Genomic DNA, 21,798 nt, shown 5'->3' on the forward strand with positions numbered 1-21,798 from the left:
GTCACAGTTACTTGGCAAAATTTAATGTCCTCCCCAGTGTCGGGTGCATTTAGTCAAGAGAGCGGCTGGTGAGCAGGGGTCTCACCAGCTACCCACCAGTGCCTCGATTAAGTCCATATTGGGAAAGCCAGCGGACAACCTTCCCACGCCACCACCAATTGAGGCGCTCATCTGGACATTGCTGGCATTCCCCTGTTGTGGGTGAAGATCTCACCATGTGGAAAGCCTGAGAAGCAAACCCTGTCAGCTTTGATTCCAGGCTCCCAGGAGGGGTCCCTCATTCAAAGGGACTCAGTGCCTGAGCTAGAGGCTCGGCATTGGGGAAGAGGCAGGGTGGGGAGGAGGAAAGGGGGAGGGGGAAGCCTGCTGAGTAACAAGAAAAAGCCTTCATCAATGAATTTCTCTAACTTATGTGATCAGGTTTAATGGTTGTACCTTGGAGCGTTCAATTACGTTTGCAAATTCTCCAATCCAAAGAAAGCAGTGCTGTGCAGTGATCAACAGGAAACAGTCCCCACTGTTCAGTGAGCTGCCTCTTGGCTCCACCAATCGTACCTGGACGTGCCTACGACCTGAGAAAGGAGCAGAGTTATCCCGGGTTCTGCTTCTGATCCCACACACTTAGAAACATGTCATTACTTGTCAACACTTAACTGTGCCTTAAATCAACCGGACAGATTCCACATAGCGGCAGATAGCAAGGTTACAGAAGAGCCCCAGAGATAGATTGCACAGTTTTACAGTTGTGGAAAAGCTGGGTGAATTTGAAACCTGCTGGATTGTAGGTCACTTCTGCTCGTGTGTCAGCTAAGTGACATTGGCAGCCCTGGTGAGGGGCGAGGGAGGATCAGTCAGATTTACTTTATAAGCGAGATGTCAATTCAATATCACCCCTTACGTGACTGCTTAGAGACAGTGGACTGGTACATATTTTAAAAACTCAGCAACCAACTTAAATGAGTATGTCACCACCGTCACAGACTTCATCAGCAAATGTGTGGACGACTGCGTGCCAAAGAAAGCAGTACATATGTTCCCCAACCGGAAACCATGGCTCAATCACGAGATTGACTCCCTACTGAAGGACAGATCTGAGGCATTCAAGTCAGACGACCCTGACCTGTACAAGAAATCCAGGTACGACCTCTGCAAAGCCATCCGAGATGCCAAGACACAATATCAAACCAAGCGAGAGTCACAGACAGACTCTTGGCGGTTGTGGCAAGGACTAAACAACGTAACGGGCTACAAAGCGAAGCTGAGCAGTATCTTCGGCAGCAGCGCACCCCCCCCCCCCCCGATGAACTCAATGTATTCTATGCTCGGTTCGAGCAGGTAACCAACAATCCACTGTCGAGTGCCCCAGCAGCCCATAACTCACCCATACCCACCATCACAGCTTCCGAAGTCAGATCGGCCTTCCTGAAAGTGAACCCTCGGAAGGCGACGGGCCCGGACGGGACCCCGGTCGTGAACTCAGAGCCTGCACGGACCAGTTGGCAGAGGTGTTCGCGGACATCTTTAACCTCTCCCTACTCCACTCTGAGGTCCCCATCTGCTTAAAAAAACCACCATCATACTGGTGCCAAAGAAGAACCAGGCAACGTACCTCAATGACAACCGTCCGGTGGCCCTGACTTCGGTCGTAATGAAGTGCTTCGAGAGGTTGATCATGAAGCGCATCACCTTCATACTCCCAGAACGCCTTGATCCACTGCAATTCGCAACCGGTTCACAGCAGACACCATTTCCCTGGCCCTACACTCATCCCTAGAGCATCTCGACAGCAAGGACTCCTACATCAGATTCCTATTTATTGACTACAGCTCCGCCTTGAACACCATAATCCCAGCCAAGCTCATACCAAAGCTCCAAAACCTAGGACTTGGCTCCCCACTCTGCAACTGGATCCTCGATTTTCTGGCCAACAGAACACAATCAGTAAGAATGAACAACAATATCTCCACCACAATAGTCCTCAATAACGGGGCCCAACAAGGCTGCATATTTAGCTCCCTACTCTACTCCCTGTACACACACGACTGCATGGCAAAATTTGGTTACAACTCCATCTACAAATTTGCTGACGATACGACTATAGTGGGCCGGATCTCGAATAACGACGAGTCAGAATACAGGAGGGAGATAGAGAACCTAGTGGAGTGGTGCAGCGACAATAATCTCTCCCTCAATGCCAGCAAAACTAAAGAGCTGGTCATTGATTTCAGGAAGCAAAATACTGTACACACCCCTGTCAGCATCAACGGGGCCGAGGTGGAGATGGTTAGCAGTTTCAAATTCCTAGGAGTGCACCTCTCCAAAAATCTGTCTTGGTCCACCCACGTCGACGCTACCACCAAGAAAGCACAACAGCGAGTATACTTCCTCAGGAAACTAAGGAAATTCGGCATGTCCACATTAACCCTTACCAACGTTTACAGATGCACCATAGAAAGCATCCTATCTGGCTGCATCACAGCCTGGTATGGCAACTGCTCGGCCCAGGACCGTAAGAAACTTCAGAGAGTTATGAACACAGCCCAGTCGATCACACAAACCTGCCTCCCATCCATTGACTTGATCTACACCTCCCGCTGTCTGGGGAAAGCGGGCAGCATAATCAAAGACCCCTCCCATCCAGCTTACTCACTCTTCCAACTTTTTCCATCGGGTTGGAGATACAAAAGTCTGAGAACACTCATGAACAGACTCAAAAACAGCTTCTTCCCCGCTGTTACCAGACTCCTAAATGACCCTCTTATGGACTGACCTCATTAACACTGCTTCATCCGATGCTGGTGCTTATGTAGTTACATTGTGTACCTTGTGTTGCCCTATTATGTATTTTCTTTTATTCCCTTTTCTTCCTATGTAGTTAATGATCTGTTGAGCTGCTCACAGAAAAATACTTTTCACTGTACCTCGGTAGACGTGACAATAAACAAATCCAATCCAATCCACCCATTCTCCACTTTCAGCCAAAGTCCAAATAACCCCATCAATGAGGACAAATTTCAGACACATCTGTGATACATCCCTGTTATATAGAAAGAATAGGGATGGAGTGGTAGGGGCTAGAGATCTAAAAGGCAGTCTATCTGAATGTTTAGAAGGGTTACCATGACATGCACTTGGTGTTTAGCACCAGGAGTTGTGGGCAGAACCGGTGTCACAATTTGCTGAGGTAACAACACATGGGAGAGAATGTGCTTCTCTTGCAAATTTAATTCTCAAAATATTCTGTTTTGTGGAATGTTTTTGTTTTATTCCATCATGCGATGTGAGCAGCGCTGGCTGGGTCCGCCTTTATTGCCCATCCCTAATTGCCCTTGAACTGAGTGGCTTGTTACGGTCATTCCACAGGACACTTAAGTGTCAACCAGATTGCTGTGGGGTCTGGAGTCACATGTAGGCTGGACCAGACCATCCCGGGTAACGACAGTAGATTTCTTTGCCTTAGTGTACCAGATGGGGTTTTTATGGCAATAGTTTCATGGCCAACATTAGACCTTTTCGATTCCAGATTATAGCTGAATTCAAATTTGCCATCTGCCTTGGTGGGATTCAAACCCAAGTCCCAAAAGCATTACCCTGGTATCTGGATTACTAGTCCAGAGACAATACCACTATACCCCCACCTCCCCATTATTCTGAGGATTATTCCCTCGGCTTCCTGCCAACCAAAACCATGCTCTTGCCAGGTAGCAATTTCCTCTGCATTTGGGAGGGAGCGGAATTTCAATCATTTAAACAAGGCTAGGGAGCTACAATGATGCAGGTCTCACGTTGACACATTATAGATCGCTGTACTCAAATCTTGCACTGAGTCAAAATCAGAGTTTCAGTATTTGGGCTTCCAAGTGACATTTAATCTAGGGAGCTGGCTCTACGTCTGTGAAACTGCAGGTGAGTTTATTCAGAAAATAACAAACAGGACGGGACAAAGCCAATTGAAGTCAAACACCATGTTTATAATGGTTGAGACGAGATCACAAATGCCATAGTGTTTTTGTTAACTGAACGTCTGAACTGCTTGGCCAGGATTGCACGACTCCCCATGTCTGGTGAGATATTACCGTCCCGCTGAATTAAACAGCAATTTAAATGGCCCATTACATCGAAACACCATGTTGGGGCCGTAAAATCCTGACCCTCGTTTACCCAAAGCCTTAAATTTTCTTCCTAATTTTCAGGGAATTACACCACTGGGCAGTGGTTACCTTTCACTTGAAGGAGCATCACTTTGTTGAAGGGAAGTGTGCTGTTACTGGACATCTGCTCAGTATTCTTCACATTCCGGAGGTTCACATTTTTGAAGTTCTCCTTGCTTGCTAGCCCCGCCAAGGCCACGTCTGCGTAGTTGGAGTGTTTTGCCACTGTAAACATGTAAAAATATTCCCGAGATGGGTGTTTAAATCCAAGGCAGAATAGAAATGCTCCACTGTATACACTGGAAACAATCAAACAAGGTTATACTACACAGGGCACTCTTATCTCTTGAGTCACAAGGTTCTTTCCACTCCAAGACTTGAGAACAAAAATCAAGACTGACATTCCAGTGCAGTACTGAGGGGGGTGCTCCACTATTGGGGATGCTTTCTTTCAGATGGAATGCTAAACTGAGGTCCTATCCTATCTGGGGTGAATCTAAAAGACCTCTGGCACTATTTTGGAGAAGGGCGCGGAAATTATTCCCGGTGTGCTGGTCAATATTTCTCTGCCAGACAACATCAGAAAAAAAAATGATCTGGTCATTATCACATTGCTGAATGTCAGAGTTTGCTGTGTTCAAGTTGGCTGCTCTGTTTCCTACATTTCAGCAGCGACTACACCTCAAAGGTTATAATTAGCAATAAAGTGCTCTGAGATCTCCAGTGGTCATGAAGGGTGCTATATAAATGCAAACTTTATTTTTTTTAAAATAGGATTATGAACCAGCTACAGAGTGTTAGAGGCAACTCTACACAAATTGGGATAGCTCAGTTGGCTGGACAGCTGGTTTGTGACGCAGAGTGAAGCCAACAGCACAGGTTAATTTCCCGTACCGGCTGAGGTTATTCATGAAGGCTCTGCCTTTTCAGCATTGCCCCTCACCTGAAGTGTGGTGATCCCCAGGTTAAATCACCACCAGTCAGCTCTCACCCCTTAAAGTGGTCATCTGGGACTGTGGCGACTTTACACACAAGTTGGAGTGCCTACCCATAAGCTAATGAAGGATAATGCAAAGATTCTCTCATACTATATAGAATGCAATTCATTGCTTGGAATATGTTGTATTGGAGATAACCGAGGCTGGAATATGTTATATATAAATCGCCAGACAAATTAAGAGTCTTGTAGGAAATGACACAAAACATAAGATTAAGATGATATCAGATTATGATAGTTTGAATCACACATTAAAGTATTGAAATATATGAAGATAGTTATTTTTATCTGCCTGTTTGGAGAGAGGGAGAACAAAGAATTACATCCTGCAGATGGGTGGGGGGTGGGTCATCAACAGATACTATGCACGGTACTCATTCATTGGAAGGAGGATTATTAGAAATATTCACAAATTTATAGAATCCCTATAGTGCAGAAGGAGGCCATTCAGCCCATTGAGTATACAGCGACCCTCTGAAAGAGCACCCCGCCCAGGCCTATGCCCTATCTCTACATAATGTTTTGAACACTAAGGGGCAATTTTACCATGATAAATCCAACAAATCTGCATATTTTGGACTGTGGGAGGAAACCGGAGCACCAAGGAACCCGCACAGACACGGGGAGAATGTGCAAACTCCACACAGTCACCCAAGGCCGGAATTGAACCCGGGTCTTTGGTGCTGTGAGGCAGCAGTGCTAACCGCTGTTTCACCATGCTGCTTGTACTGTAAATGTGTGTAAGTTTGTTGTACTTTGATTACACTATGAATTGGAGGTCTAGGCGTGGTCGCCTCCTGCACATTAGACAGCCAGAGGACAAGACTGATGGGGAACATCCTGAGTGATCCCATTGCAATCCAGTTGGAGCATGGTTTAATGACTGGGCCAGGTTGCCAACAGACTTGAAAGCTCCTTTTGGCTGGATGTGGATGGACTACCTTTCAGACCTAGTTGGGAGGAGAGGCAATCAGTTTTTCAGCATAGAAGAAGAAACATTTTCCCAAAAATCAAATCAAAATTATTTTCCCAAGTTCATACTATTGAATGAGCACTATTCAAAGAACTTTTCAATAGGGGAGGCTTGGAAAATCAGCTAATGTATTTGAAAAAAAAACATGAATTGAGAAAATACTCTCAACCACCAAGAGGTTGACCTGCAGGTCCCATCTCTTCAAGGGTTTGTAATAAAACAGAATAAAATGTCAATTTGTTTAGGCCTTGGAAGGGTGCAAAAGAGATGTGACAGACATGATGGGCCACATGGTCTCTACTGTGTTGGATCTCTATTTAGAGGATTCTGGGAAGATAAATTCCAACACACTGAGGGGGAATTAAAGGAGGAAACTCTCTCTGACTTACTTCTCTCCGCCCGGATCCTCCTGACCTCCACTGTAGCCACATTCAAACGCTGCTCTGTGTACTCCTGACGGATGTCTTCCCGCGCAGCCAATGCTCTCAGCGGGTTGCGAGAACACTGCGTCTTCCGCAGAGGTCTCACAGCTCGTTTGTGTTCCGCCACCTCGGAGGTCAGTCTGCAAGAAGTCAAAAGTGAAAGTCAACGTAGCTCCAAGTGAGGAGCCACCAGGAGTTTTTCCCCACGTTAGGTGGCTGCTCAGGAACGGTTTCATTAGCGATATTACTTGTACTTTGATCTGACAGGAGGAGGAAATTACCTTTTTTTGGTGACTTTGTACTTTCAGACCACCATCGAACCAATAATTTGGTGAGACAACTTCAAACCAACTCAAAAAATAAAACACTTCCACCTTCACTACTGAACCGAATCCTATCCTCGCTTGCCTACTGAAAGTGCAAAGTAAATAAAAGATTTGCAAAAATACCCCTTTTGCCGCCCTGAACCTCTATTCTTCTTGTTCCACACCATTGTTTAATCTAAGGAGAGGTCTTACTGTTACTGTTTCGTTCCAGTTTGTTTCCTTCTGTACATCTGTCCTCCTCCAATTTGATCACACTCGTCTCTCTGGAGATCTTTATGAATTTAATTGAAACAAAAGAAATGCCACCTCTCCTCTATGATTCAAAGCAAATCCCCTTGAGTGACACTGTTTAACTCTTACTTTGGGGTGTTGGATTCAAAAATAGCATCAAAACTCTCCTCGATTTTCACCACATCGGACGTCAGAATGGTGGGTGTATGCTTGTAGAATTTATTGAAGGTATCATCGTCATCTGGCCTCAACACTTCTTTCACCGCCTGTTCTGTCACCGTGATCGTTGTCTCCACGTTGTTCGTGGCTGGGATAAAGATTGCACAAAGTTACATCAATCGCACCAACACCTAGAGATCTAGATGATTAGATTTTATTCCCTATTCAATTACAAATCCTCAAAAGAAAAATCTTGCATTTATATAGCACCTTTTGCTACCTCAGGAAGTCCCAAAGCACCTGGTAGCCAATGGACTACTTCTGAAGCTCAGTCAGTGTTTTAAATTAAGGACACAGGGCAGTTAATTCATGCGCAGCAAGCCCCCAGAACCAGAAATGTGATAACTATTAAATAATCTGTGCTGATTGTTATGGGCCAGGGTTTAAAGAACCCCAAAGTGTATCATGAAGTTCACCTGACCCACAACTTCTAATAGATTGTGCGGAGCACATGGCCCACTCTACAGGTATGGTAGAGCAGAAATGGAAAAGTAGTTTTTAAAGCAAAACAATGTTTATTCTATGAACTCAAGTTAATCTTTTTAAAACATACAGTGAACATCTTAGCAACCATTAATTCAAATACAACCCCCAAAGAATACAACACTAAGTAATACTTAAAGCTTTCCCTTTAACATCCATAAGATCTAAACCCCCTTTTACCAGAAGCACATTAGGCTTACATTCACTACTGAGAACATTTATAATTCTAAATTCACCAAATGATCAAGAGACAGTCTTTTCATGGTAGAGAGATCAACAGTACACCTGCTCTGTCTGGCTTCAGGTCCAACGCTGAAAATGAAACTAAAACCCACCCTGCAGCAAACAGCCTAAAACAAAAGTAAAAAGCTGACAGACAGCTCAGCTCCACTCACTCTCTGACATCACTGCATTGGTAAACACCCATTTCTTAAAGGTACTCTCACTACAGATATTTATATACACACCCATTTATAAACACCCATTTCTTAAAGGTACTCTCACATGACATGATGATGCTGAATAACGGATAATATTTGGCTGAGAAATCTCAGGTTAACCAAAATCTGCAGAATATTTCTATTATTTATCAGAATAAGTCCCCTGCTCTTCTTGAATTGGTACCACTGGATCTATTCTGTCCACTTGAAAAGGTAGACCAGACTTTGGTTTAACGTCTTATTTGAGAGGCGGCATCACCGCAGTGCAACACACACTCAGTGCTGCATTATCGCAGGCCGTTTGTGAGAGAAAAATTGAAGGCTTGGATCTCCTGCCCCTCCAGCCGCAGATGAGGCAAGCCATTGGCCACTGGCAAGATATTCTGGTCCTGTCAAAGTCTACGAGCATCTGCATGACTCACGCGCCCTGCCCACAGGGAACCCACCGCGGGGGCTCGATTCCAGCGGGACCAGAAGATCCCGATGTCGGGAAAGGTTGGAGAATCCGCCTTAAGTTTCATTTTTGAGTTTGTCTGGTTCTTCAGCTGTGAACGACTAGGCCACAGAGCACAGGACAGTCCCAGCCGGGTATCTGACCTATGTTGAGACCTGTGTCCAACCTATCCTCATAAGACAACCCCCCCATTCCTGAAATTAGTGTCAGAACTGTTTGTAGTGCATTTACATCTTTCCTTCAATAAGGAGAACAGTATTGTGCAAAATATTTCAGTTGTGGTCTCACCAATGCCCTGTGCCATTGAAGCATAGCCTGCCTATTTTTGTAATCAATTTCCCTCACAAGAAACAATGACTTGATTGGATGAGCGGAGACAGCAGGGGTGGGAGCCGACCAATCAATTTCTGCTCCACCTCGAAATATCTCAAAAACAGCAAATTATTTCTTGGAAAGTAGTAGCCGCCATTCCATTGCCAAACGGGTCAACCGCGAATAGAATTGGGTCTTCGGATGAAACTGAATGTATTATATTTAATGTGTTCACTGATTATGATTCTGTTTGAAAATGCTACAGCACAATTCCAGTTTAATAAAGAGTTCATATTCGAACCCAACCATGGATAGCCATACCCAGCACTCCAAACCAAGCCAATTTGACTCCAACGTAATGTTTCTAGGCACAATTGCTTAAGACTTTTGCCAAGACTGTCACTGAGTAGCAATTACAGTGCTGTGTAATACTACACCAGGGTGCGGAAGGTAGTTCAGGTCCCCAGTACAGTGCAGTCCATTAATGGCTAATCCTTCATTGGATATTGACCTTCCCTGAGGGGCGACAGACAGGACAACAACTCAAACAAAATGATCGTGGGTCGGAGCTTACTTTTAGAATGCAACTTGTTGAGGAAGCTCTCTAGGTTATCCAGCGTAGCATCACTCTCCAGGGGCATATCAGGGCAACTTGTAATCTCTGAAACAAGGAACTGAGGGTTTGGAACAGCCAAGAGATCTTTAGAAAGAAGAATTGTGTGACAACTTAGGGCACAATAACATTTTCAGACAATTCCAGCAAAGCAATTGAAGTGTATTACTGTGGAGCTCAAACAGCTGATTATTGCCTAAGGGGAGAACTGTGCTCCAGACTTTCACAAAGATGTTGTCGGCAATTGGAAAGCTGTATTATTAGTTTGTATATAAAAGTTATTAAGTAGTTTTACACCTTCATTTTTCATTAGTATATAACTACCCACCCCAACCTTATTAACTAAACTATAGCTTTGTTCTGATCAAAAATGTTTTGTCAGGGGTATGGTGGGTGAATGGTGGTGGTGCATTGGTAATGTAACTGGTCATAGGAGCGAAAGCTGATGCTTTGGGGACATGGGTTCAATCCCACTATGGCAGCTGGTGGATTTTAAAATCAATGAATAACATCTGGAATTGAATGCTGGTCTCAGTAATGGTGACCGTGAAACATTATAGGTGGGATTCTAGCCGCACCTGTTTTATGGGTTTTCCAATGAGGTTTTCCAATGTGGGCACCCTCACACCGTCGGAAAATCCGTGAGCATCAGTGCGCAGCCAGCGAAGCGGAGGAGCCCACCGATGTCGAATCCAGCCCCATGAATTCTCATTAAAAAACCCAACTGCTTCTCTAAGGCCTTTTCGAGGAAGAGACCTGCCATCCTTACCTGGTCTGGCCTACATGTGACCCCAGACCCATGGCAATTGGTTGACTCTGAACAGCCCTCTGAACTTACGGAGTAAGTCACTCAGTTCAAGGGCAAGTAGGGATGTGCAACAAACACATCCCACCAAAGATAAAAATTAAGAATTAAAGCAGCAAAAATCTTGCCCTAGATTCTCTATGCACAGAGCGTTAGAGATCGCTGGCTTTTAAAGCAGGCCAGCAGCACGGTTCGATTCCCGTACCAGCCTCCCCGGACAGGCACTGGAATGTGGCGACTAGGGGCTTTTCACAGTAACTTCATTGAAGCCTACTCGTGACAATAAGCGATTTTCATTTCATTTTTCATAGAGAATCTGGAGAGAAAACTCGGCTGTGCAGCTGGAGAGCTTCATGCTCAATCTGACACTCGGACAAATAATCGGAGGATTCCGCCCTTTGTTTCCAAGAAAAACATACTGTATCATCCTCCCACAGTGGGATCTCCCCCATCACTGGGGAGATGTCATGTCAGTGAGGTTTATAACAGGTTTTGAAAAATGGGAACTGGGTGAAAGGAATCCACCAGGGGCATACAGCTAGATACAGCCACTGGGGAAGGGGGCATGCCCCAATAGTACCCTGGCACTGCCCCCTGGCCTTGAAGGGTCGGGTAGCGGCCTGTGGGGGGGGGGGGGTCCGACCCCAGGGGGTGACCTCTGATGTGGCCTGGCCCGCGATCAGGGCCCACCGATCGGCGGGCCGGCCTCTCTGGCTGAGGGCCTCCTGTCCTACGCACTGGCTCTTGTAGCCCTGCGCCATGTTGCGTCGAGGCCGGCCGTTGAAGGAGGCCACTGTGCATGTGCGCGTTGGCGCCACTGCACATGCACGGATCCCATGGCGCACAGTTCACGCCGGCTTAAGTGGGTCGGTGCAGACCCGATGGGCCGAATGGTCTCCTTCTGCACTGTGTTCTATGGGATTGGCAGCTGGAGCGGCGTGAACCATCGAGCGACGTGCTGGCCCGCTGTAACTTTTATTAAAACTTTGAAAAGCTCCACTCACCTGCCAGAGGTTTGGTTGGTGTGCTCATTGCTATAGCACCTTTCTTGAATGGAATAATTATATCATCGTCAGTTGCTACAGTTGTGGGTACTAGCCCTGCAATTCAATAAAATGGTGTTTCAGAATAATTATAAAATCTTAAATGTAACATTAATAATGATATTGTTATGTGCCTACTTAATGATTCAAAAGCCAGCGCTTCAACCCCAGATTACAAAAATGATGATGTTCGCTATCCCCCTTCACTATTAGCATGGTTGTGACTGTGCTGCCCAAGCCAGAAGGATCAAAATTCAACTTATAGTCTGTGCTGAGTTTACTGATCTTAACAACAATGGTAAGCTGGACTGTATAAATATAGGCAGAGCTCTCCTGAGCTAGGCAGAGCTCTCCTGAGCTGGGGAGAGCATGAAGAAATTGGCCACTGTCTCTACCCTTGCTCGCTCTTTAGTTGTCCCCAAAGGGCCTTCCTCTTTGTTGCAGTCGAGAATGTTGTTAACGTTAATACTGTAATAGCAATAATGTTAGAATAGTGTTAAGGTTTTAACAATAAAGTAAACTCACTGGACTTATAATAGAACAGTACAGCACAGAACAGGCCCTTCGGCCCTTGATGTTGCGCCGAGCCATGATCACCCTACTCAAACCCATGTATCCACCCTATACCCGTAACCCAACAACCCCCCCTTAACCTTACTTTTTAGGACACTACGGGCAATTTAGCATGGCCAATCCACCTAACCCGCACATCTTTGGACTGTGGGAGGAAACCGGAGCACCCGGAGGAAACCCACGCGCACACGGGGAGGGCGTGCAGACTCTGCACAGACAGTGACCCAGCCGGGAATCGAACCTGGGACCCTGGAGCTGTGAAGCATTTATGCTAACCACTATGCTACCGTGCCATGATGTAAGACTTGAAGCAAACTAAAGTAACTCTATATCCATGGGATAAAGACTCGGGGAGGAGACGGGGTTGATATATAAAGGGGTTACATGTGGGACTGATTGCAGTACCACACACACACTGATGGAAGGAGGCACATAACCAAGAGCCAGGGTCAGTCTAGAGATGGACAGAGATATGTAAATGCCAAGGGCTGAACCTTACCAGAATTTGGCAAAGTGTTAGGCTCAGACTGATAACTGGCATGCAACGCTCCATTTACACAGACCAAATCATGATGAAAAATAAATGAGTGGCATGGTTTACGTGATAATTCTGACAGGGAGGGGCCTCATAGAGTCAGTAATCGACTCCAAAGAGATCGGGACGCCATCTTTAAAGATGGCACCCCAATCAGTGCGACTGACTAGCAGCCCCTAGACCCCATCACAGGGATGTTGGCCTACATACCCCCCATGACAATCCTCATCAGCATTCCGGTCCTCCAACCCCCCCCCCCCCCCCCCTCCCCCCCTCCATCCCCAATTCCCTCTGCCACCCACCACTGGCATTGAACACCCACCCCACCACAGAAGTATAGCTGGCATTCCGGCACCACCCATCCATGCACCTCCCCCCACGATGGGGCTCCCACTAGGGCCCGCCACAACACTGCCCTGGCACAGGTTTGCACTGTGCCAAACTGGCAGTGTCAACATGTACCAGGAGGCAGTGCCCGGAGAGATCCCTTGACTGCCTCACTTCTGGACAAACCTGTGTAAACCTCTCTGACATATGAATATTTAGTGAGGGGGGATCATTTGGCCGGGTTGGGGGTGGGGGGGGGGGGGGGGGGGGGGGGCTAATTATGCAGATCTATTTAAATTAGTTTCAAGCCCTTTGTGCCTGTGCATCTCCTGACGTCGTCGGTGCGGGTTGGGGAAAATCAGGGAACGCAATCACTCTGGCAAGAATCACGCTGCTTGATTCTCATGAGAAGGCCTCAAAATTGCCCCACTGGGATGGAGTCAGCTGTACCCTCTATTGTGTTTATGTATAAAGTTATGAGTTGTTAATAAATACTTCCTTTAAGATACTCAAGACTACGAAGCCTAAGGCATGGGGCGGGATTCTGTGATCCTGAAGCTAAATGTTGACGTCGTTGGAAGCGCCATCGCCTTTCTCGACAGCGTCAACACGGCCTCGGGATCAGCAATTCTGGCCCCAACAGGGGGCCATCACGGCACTGGAGTGGTTCACGCCGCTCCAGCTGCTGATCCTGTCATGAACTGGGCACCATGGGATCCGAGCATGCGCAGTGGCACCGGTGCCAACGCGCACATGCGCATTGGCACCGGCGCCAACACGCGCATGCGCAGTGGCTCCCTTCAACGCGCCGGTCCCGAGGCAACATAGTGCAGGGCTATAGGGAGCCAGAGAGGCCAGCCCGCCGATCGGTGGTCATCGATCGTGGGCCAGGCCACATCAGAGCTCCCCCCCCCCCCCCCCCCCCGGTCGGACCCCCCCCCCCCACAGACCGCCCCCTGACCCTTCCACGCTGAGTTCCCACCAGCTGAGAGCAGGTGTGGATGGTGCCGACGGGAGTCGGGTTTTTTACGGCGGATGCTCTCTATTCCGGGCCGAGAATCGGTGGGGGGGCTGCATCGAGCGACCCCCGACCGGCGCCACGCCATCCATGCCGGCGCCAGTGGCGCCGATTCTGCGGAGAATTGCATGCTGGCGACGTGGCGCGATTCACGCCGGTCACAGGGATTCTCCGGCCCGGGCTGAGAGAATCCCGCCCATGATGTCCGAAGCAGGATTCTTCTCTTTCTCTTCCCGTGTGCCAGAACTTTCCAGATTTAACTCTGCACTTTCTGTCAGGCAGCGCTACCAGTGAAGACCTGGACCTGTTCCAGGTTCCGATTTCCCAAAGATCAGAGAATTCCATTCCACTCCATTCCTGAACAGGCCAACCAAACAAGGACTGGTTGAGATTTTTCAGGTTAGACTTGGATTAATTGATGCACATTTCGCTTGTGGTTAGAAATCTCATACCTTGTGCTCACCAGGGGCCCCCCTACCCTCCACACCGTAGTTTAGTTCAGCATAAAACTCAAAATTATTCCATACATCGCAGGCTGTTTTTCTTGTATTTACACCTGGTGAGGTCTGGCACTAAAGGAAAAAAGTGTCTGATTCAAACCACACTCTGAAGCAAATATCTACCTTGAAATTTATTATGCCCCCAAATTGCTCCCCCTTCTACATTTGGGAATGGTGGGAAATCCAATGCAAGGCAATGGAGAAAGAACAGGGGAGTGAGCCCAATTGGATAGGTCTTTCAAAGAACTGGTATAGCATAATTGGACAGAATAACCGTCATCTATTCTGTAAGAATCAATGATTCCTATTGAACTATGGTTCCCACAGATACTAACTTTGATCTGATAATTCATACCAGCTTCCAACATGCTCTGAACACTTGAGTCCTCGAGTCAGTGGTCAATAGAAGATATCATGAAAGAGCCCAACATTTTCCTCAACAAATACACACACAGACACACAAAATACGCACACACAGGGACACAGATACACACACAGGGACACATAGATACAGGCACAGGGACACAGATACACACACAGGGACACATAGATACAGACACAGGGACACAGATACACACACAGGGACACATAGATAGACACAGGGACACAGATACGCACACACACACACACACACACACACAAGGATACAGTCACAGGCACAGGCACACACAGGGACACATAGAGACACAGACACACGCACATCCAGACACACACAGACACGAACACACAGGGACACACGGACACATCTGTCCTAATAGATCCACACAGGACTTGAGCCGTGATTTTCTGGGCCATCGCAGCAGGACCCACTTGCCACAGGGGATTCAGCGGCTCAGCCAAGCATCTATTCACTCTCGGCTCAACTGGACCATCCCAGGGCTGAAAGATCCCACCCGTGAGGCTATGCTTTGTCTGATTATGCTCCTTTTCAATACCTTGGGGTTTTTTTTGACTACGTTACAAGTGCTAGAGGAGTGACAGTTGCTGATACTTTGATTTTATTCTCGAATTTAGACCAGTCAACTCTGCAGAAACCAGTGATCATGCTGGCGTCATCCCCTGTTTGTACACATCAGGCTGTCAAACCTTTCACATCAAGATGAGGAAAGATAATAGGGGACTTAAAATCCTGTCAACCAATTTTTCAGCAATGATGGTATGAATTAGCAAATATTTCAGTTATGCAGTCTCACTGCACCTAAAACAATCATGATGATAGCTGGTACTATCACTCCTGAGATTTTCCATACTGCACCTGCAACTATTGCCAGAGGGGGCTGCATTTCTATCAATTGATGTTTCATGTCAGCTTAATCTGACCCATTTGACACCCAGCTTTCAGTACAATTCAAAGGCCAATTGTTTGCAACCCAAAAGTAGAGACGGAACGTGCAGGTGGGTTCTCGACATTGGTTGACATTTCAAAAGTGTCAAACAGATACCAAAGTGTCCAATTTGGTGGGCAATGTGCATGGCAGCATTCTGCACTGGGAGCATTCCAGCCACCATATTAGTAAAGCCAGGAATAGAGGCATCCAGAGGCTGCGCATCAAATTGGCATTAGTCTTTTGCATATTCAAATACCTCTTCATTGCAAGAGTAGACTGTCTGGAACACAGTCAGTGCTGAGCTGTGCAAACCAATTTTCAGACCCTGGTGAATCGGTCATTTGGGGGTTCCTTCGGATTGGTCACGTTTATCCATGAGCTGTGCTGCTGTGATTCTAGTACTCTGACCTACCTCCTGACCTTTGGGAACCTTGAGGTGGTCACCTCAGGGGAGATATTATCAAGGGCTCAGAGATAGGTTGCCCAGCTAGGGTAGAAAAGGTGGTGGTTAAAACCTAAATGAAAGAGAGATATGGAAACAAATCCTGGAAAATACGTTTGCGCAGCTGGAAAATGGAACCAATCCTTGTAGATTTTAGTTCTGATAAAAGGTGATTGACTTGAAACATTAATTCTTGTTTCTCAAACCACAAGCACTGCCTGACCTGCTGAGTATTTCTAACATTTTCTGTTTCTACTTCGAATTTTCTGTTGTGTTCCTAAGAAAACTCTTTTGAGATGTCAAGTATCCGTTTTCCGCTCATTAAACGTTCTACGATTGAGAATGTTGACACTGACCTTTCTTTGCCATTCGTGCTGCCACGGTGAACTGTGTGGAGTCGTTGAATGCACCTTTGCCTTTCATTTTCCACTGCTCCTCACTGATGCTGATCAGCTGTTTCCGTTCCTCCAGTGATATCTGCCCCCCGGTATTAGTTGCTGTTCTCTGGCAGAGTGAAAAGTATCTCAGCACTATTTCTTTTTTAAAATATAGAGAAAACATTGTGTTGTCTAACGCCACTGGTGTGGGAGTAACTCACCTGTGTGGGAAGTAACTGCACGACCCATTAGGTACATTGGTGGCTGTGCAGCAGAGATTTGGCAATCAGCGCACACAAGGAAAACTTATGTAGGTTAGATAATGAGGAGAGATGGAAATAAACGTTACCATGGGGAATGGGCAATGCTTTGACCAATTAGAATCAACCTGCCTGGCTTGACTTTAACCAGAAGACCAGCAGTTCACTATCTCCTGGTGTATTCTCCATGAAATGAAATGAAATGAAAATGACTTATTGTCACGAGTAGGCTTCAATGGTTACTGTGAAAAGCCCCTAGTCGCCACATTCCGGCGCCTGTCCAGAGAGGCTGGTACGGGAATCGAACCGTGCTGCTGACCTGCTTGGTCTGCTTTAAAAGCCAGCGATTTAGCCTTGTGAGCTAAACCAGCCTCTATACAGTGCCTCTATAAATCTGAATCCACTTGCCAACAAATCAGCACCCTCGTACCATGTAGTTTAAATTGTTGTTTTCTTTCAGCTTTGATTTCCTTGCAACTCTGTCCTCATGAGTGCAAGGTTATTTTTAAATGTAAATTTAGAGTACGCAATTATTTTTTTCCAATTAAGGGGCAATTTAGTGTGACCAATCCACTTATCCTGCACATCTTTGGGTTGTGGGGGTGAAACCCACGCAGACACGTGAAGAATGTGCAAACTCCACACAGACAATGACCCGGGGCCGGGATCGAACCCGGGTCCTCAGCGCCGTATGCAGCAATGATAACCACTGTGCCACCCTCGGATGAGTGTAAGACGAAAAGCTTTGACAACACCTCTCTTTTTCTTAGCTATGCTCAAGTACTGTATTACCAAGTGACTATAGGATCTTTTATATAACCTGTAACATTTTCCTACTATGCAACAATAAAGGCAGTTAAGGTGAACACTCTGTAGGGATCAAAATGTTTCCCTGGTCGTCTTGACACAAATTAAACTAATGCTGTAAAACATACAGGTGTGCACGGTGTCCGTAACATCTTGTCCATTGTGCACTCGAGTGAATGAAAAATAATGTGTAATTCAAAGGTCAAAAACCCTACTAATCTAGGGGAAATTTTAACTGTTTCCAACACCAACACAGATCTTCATCACCAACAGTGACATCAACTGGGAAAGTTAGTAGTGATGTCAGAGGAACTGAAGCTTAAATCATCTCGTGCTGCAAACTCTCTAACCTCAGTAAAAGTTTTTAATAATAATTCTCCTTTATGTGGAGTGAGATAAGCAGCTTCAGTCATCCAACCAAGTTATCTGTGTTTAAACCCAACACTTTGAAGCAGTAATGTCTCTGTAAGTGTTTACATAGAACACACAGTGCAGAAGGAGGCCATTCGGCCCATCCAGTCTGTACCGACCCACTTAAGCCCTCACTTCCACCCTATCCCCGTAACCCAAGAACCCCTCCTGACCTTTTCTTTGGTCACTAAGGGCAATTTATCATGGCCAATCCACCTAACCTGCATGTCTTTGGACTGTGGGAGGAAATCAGAGCACCCGGAGGAATCCCACGCAGACATGGAGAGAACGTGCAGACTCCACACAGACAGTGACTCAGCAGGGAATCGAACCTGGGACCCTGGTGCTGTGAAGCCATAGTGCTATCCACTTGTGCTACCGTGCTGCCCCAAATGAATTAGGCAAACGTCACAAATATCCATGATCTCCTGAATTGGTTTCAATCAACTGGAAAATTTTCCAGAGTCCCTTATTTTGCTCCTTATTGGGTTCTTGGTTCTTCTCTGATATTGTTTTGCCCCTTCTGAGGGTTTACATGGCAGCAGAGTGTGTGGGAAGTGCCCAGTGATCATTCCTCAGCTATCATGAGTATTGGGCAGGCTTATTACAAAATATTTTTAACACAGGTTGAGGTCATTAGGCTCTGCCCTTTGAAATTTGAAAAACCACAGATCCTCGAAACCAATTAACCTGTATTAATAAACATTGTGAAATTGACCACAGAGATCAGAGAGCCTGAACCAGTGGTTGAGTGCCCAGGCAGCTATTAGAACAATACAACAGCTGCTCCCCAGAGGAAACATTGTTTGATTGACCTAAATCTCGCTTTAGGCATCACATTTCTGGAAGGACACGTGGAAGGACTGTCCATGGAGAAGGGACAGCTCAGCTTCATCTGAATGATAACAGGGCAATAAGGGTTAAATTGTGAGGACAGTTTGTATAAACTTCGCTGATGTTTCCTTGACTTTAGAAGATGTCAGGGCCACTCTTTATATATAAATAGCAGGGTGGTTTTGATTGACCATTTTAAAACTGGGACTGATAGATTTTTGTTCGGTAAAAGTATCGAGGGATATGGTATAAATGCTGGTAAAGGGAGTTAATGGAAATGAGACACCTGCAGGTCACGTTCCAATTGAAAGACAGAGCAAGGTCAAGGGTCGGAATGACTTCTTCCTGTGTGCCTCTTGACCCAACCATTTCTTTCACAGGTGAGAAGAATTTTATTGCATTTAAAATCCATACAACTTCAGTGGTAGCTAGCTTAAGTGATGGCGTGGAAGGACATTCCACACTATTGTTGACCAATGATTTTACAAATAAAAATTTTATTTGGGTTTTCCAAGTCCAATTTAATAGATATTGGAAGGTATTTTTAAAAACTGTTGCTTTCTTTTCCACCTATTTTTTGATAACTGAAAGTGCCCTCAGTAGGACTGGCAGTAGTGGTGTTATATAGAAATGCTAGAATATACAACACAAAAACAGGCTGTTCTGAGCCAGACTGACAACGTCTCATTGCTATGCTGACCGCCTCAATATTCGCACCTCTGTAGGTCACAATAACAGAGGTGTCACGCCTCCACTCTTTCCATTGTGTCTCATAATAATATTGGAGATGTGAAGATTGTAGCCCCATTCTAAGACTTTGGATGACAACAAACAAGGGTGATGCTGAACTTACAACCCCTTCTTCTCCACCATCTCCGAACTTCGATTATCTCCACTTCTGCTCATTTCAACCGATCTGCTATTGAAAACCTCAGGCTGCCAGGGGCACTGTCAAGATGCCAGGCTGACAGTGCCAAGGTGCCTAGGTGGCATTTTTACCACGCTGGGGATTGGGCATGTGGGGAAGGCCCCGCCCAGAGCAGAGCTCCTCAGTGCAGGAAATACGACTGAGTGCAGCCTTCGAAGGGCGTTCCCCGCTCAAGCCTGAAAAAATCCAGAATGCCGTTAGACAGTGGACTCATTCCCGGCACTGGACTATGTTTTATTTTTGTTACATTGCATCCAGGGTTAACTCGTGTCTCTGTAGAGGGACACAGATTGTCATAGAGAGTATGAGGAGGCATGGGTGGGGGCATTGCTTGGCTTAGGAGGCATGAGGGGCTAAGGGTTGGTATAGAGATCATGATGGGCATGGGGGTAGGTGGGAGGGACATATTTTGGCATCAGAGGCATGACGGACTATGGCTCGGCATAGAGGGCATGGCCTTGGTGGTGCAGGACAGGCCTTACCTTGGCACCAAGGGATCATGAGGAGGACATTTTGAACTTACCTTTTAAAAGATTCTCTCATGCACACTAGAGTTCATGACTTCTCGAAGGGGCCATGAACCACAATTCAATACAAACCTGGCCTTAAATCTGTGAAAATTGCGGAGGATTAGGACATGCCCATCTCCCAATGGAGTCAGCCATGTGGGGCTTTTGACATGAACCAGGCCAGATCCTAGAAAGGAAATCCTGAAAATCATACAGCCCAGGAATGGGGTTAGCAGTCCTGGAATTGAGACACACCAACCCAACTCGGTGACAATCCAGTCCTGAGAATCCCCATGTGTCTCTGTCGGCATTTGCGTTACAATAAGTTCTCATATTGAGAATGCCAAAACTAATCTTGGCCACAAGCTAAAGGTGCAACATATAGCCTGAGGCTTCCAGACCTGTGGTAAATGATATTGTCAATTAAGAAAATAGCCCTAAAGGATACAGTGGGAGCCACTCATAGCAGCATTACTGGACTGAAAACAAATTTAGCAAGCACTCTGGAGTAGTCAGTTTACCCAGACTTACTGTGACCTCATTGTTTAGTGTTCTGTCTCCCTGACCGTGCCAGTCTAAACATGTTTCTGCACACCGCTCATAGAACAGTGTGTTTGTTGATGCTGGAAGCAAAGCTTATGCAATCTCTCTCGCCTGGGGACCCTTGTCCACCGTTCAATTTTATCCCCCAACTCTATTCACTCACCTTTGCTCCATTCCACTGATGCCCTTATCGAACAAAAATCTCCAATTGTCCCCAGCATCCACAGCCTTTGCAGGAGAGAATTCCAGATTTCCACTACCATTTGTGTGAAGCAAATTAGTGTTTGCCCTCCTAAATGCCCTTGCTCTAATTTTAAAATTTGCCCGGTGCTACAGAAACAGAATATTGCTGAAGACAGAGACATGTTGCCAAAGCTTTTCAAGTGGCACTCATCAGGACAAATTTCAAATGATCACAACAATTTAGGCAACAGGAGACTGGTTGGCAACTGAACTCTGACTGTTGCCATAGAAAAAGCAAAGGGGGAACGACAGACTCGTCAAGCTTCCAGTAAGTCAAAAAGGCACAATGCTTGAACAGATCCCTTTTATTAGGACAGAATGAGTTCATACAAATGAATGCATGTCATTTCAAGCAAATATAAATGCTCAATTATTAGCTCAACTGATTATCTTAAATTAGTTAATTTGGCACATTCAGGATTGAACACCAAATTAAGATAAAATTGATTGGCACTATCTGGGCACCCAATTATAAAGGTGATGGGGAGGGGGAATTATCGGTTTCTTCCAGGTATCTAATATTCCCTATACACCCAAGCCAGACACAGGAAATAGTTAAATGGTCACCTTTCGTCTCCACAGACACTCAGGGCCACTTTGATTAAACGTTGCTTCTCTGAGCTTGTAAGAAAAAGCTTCCTTCAGGAAGAGAGGGAGAGAGAAAGAGACAGAAGAATAATAAAGAAGAATTGGA

The 21,798-nt window shown here is 46.0% G+C and overlaps 1 protein-coding gene across 9 annotated transcripts in view; it reads right to left on the minus strand.

Annotated features, from left to right (window-relative positions):
• The window catches only part of LOC119954123 (supervillin-like), a 169,458-nt gene that overhangs the window by 55,943 nt on the left and 91,717 nt on the right, over positions 1–21,798 (minus strand). For 5 of the 9 annotated variants that reach the window (XM_038779041.1, XM_038779038.1, XM_038779036.1 and 2 more), the window contains 8 exons: positions 21,672–21,743; positions 16,549–16,696; positions 11,431–11,526; positions 9,583–9,708; positions 7,230–7,407; positions 6,511–6,683; positions 4,221–4,376; positions 436–572 (listed from right to left, as the gene is read on the minus strand). In XM_038779041.1, coding sequence (XP_038634969.1) covers positions 436–572; positions 4,221–4,376; positions 6,511–6,683; positions 7,230–7,407; positions 9,583–9,708; positions 11,431–11,526; positions 16,549–16,696; positions 21,672–21,743 — 1,086 coding nt within the window. The remainder of the gene's footprint in view (positions 1–435; positions 573–4,220; positions 4,377–6,510; positions 6,684–7,229; positions 7,408–9,582; positions 9,709–11,430; positions 11,527–16,548; positions 16,697–21,671; positions 21,744–21,798) is intronic. The other 4 variants (XM_038779043.1, XM_038779040.1, XM_038779039.1 and 1 more) reach the window with 2 other exon arrangements.

The sequence above is a fragment of the Scyliorhinus canicula genome, chromosome 19 (assembly GCF_902713615.1).
Source record: "Scyliorhinus canicula chromosome 19, sScyCan1.1, whole genome shotgun sequence".
NCBI classification, from domain to species: Eukaryota; Metazoa; Chordata; class Chondrichthyes; order Carcharhiniformes; family Scyliorhinidae; genus Scyliorhinus; species Scyliorhinus canicula.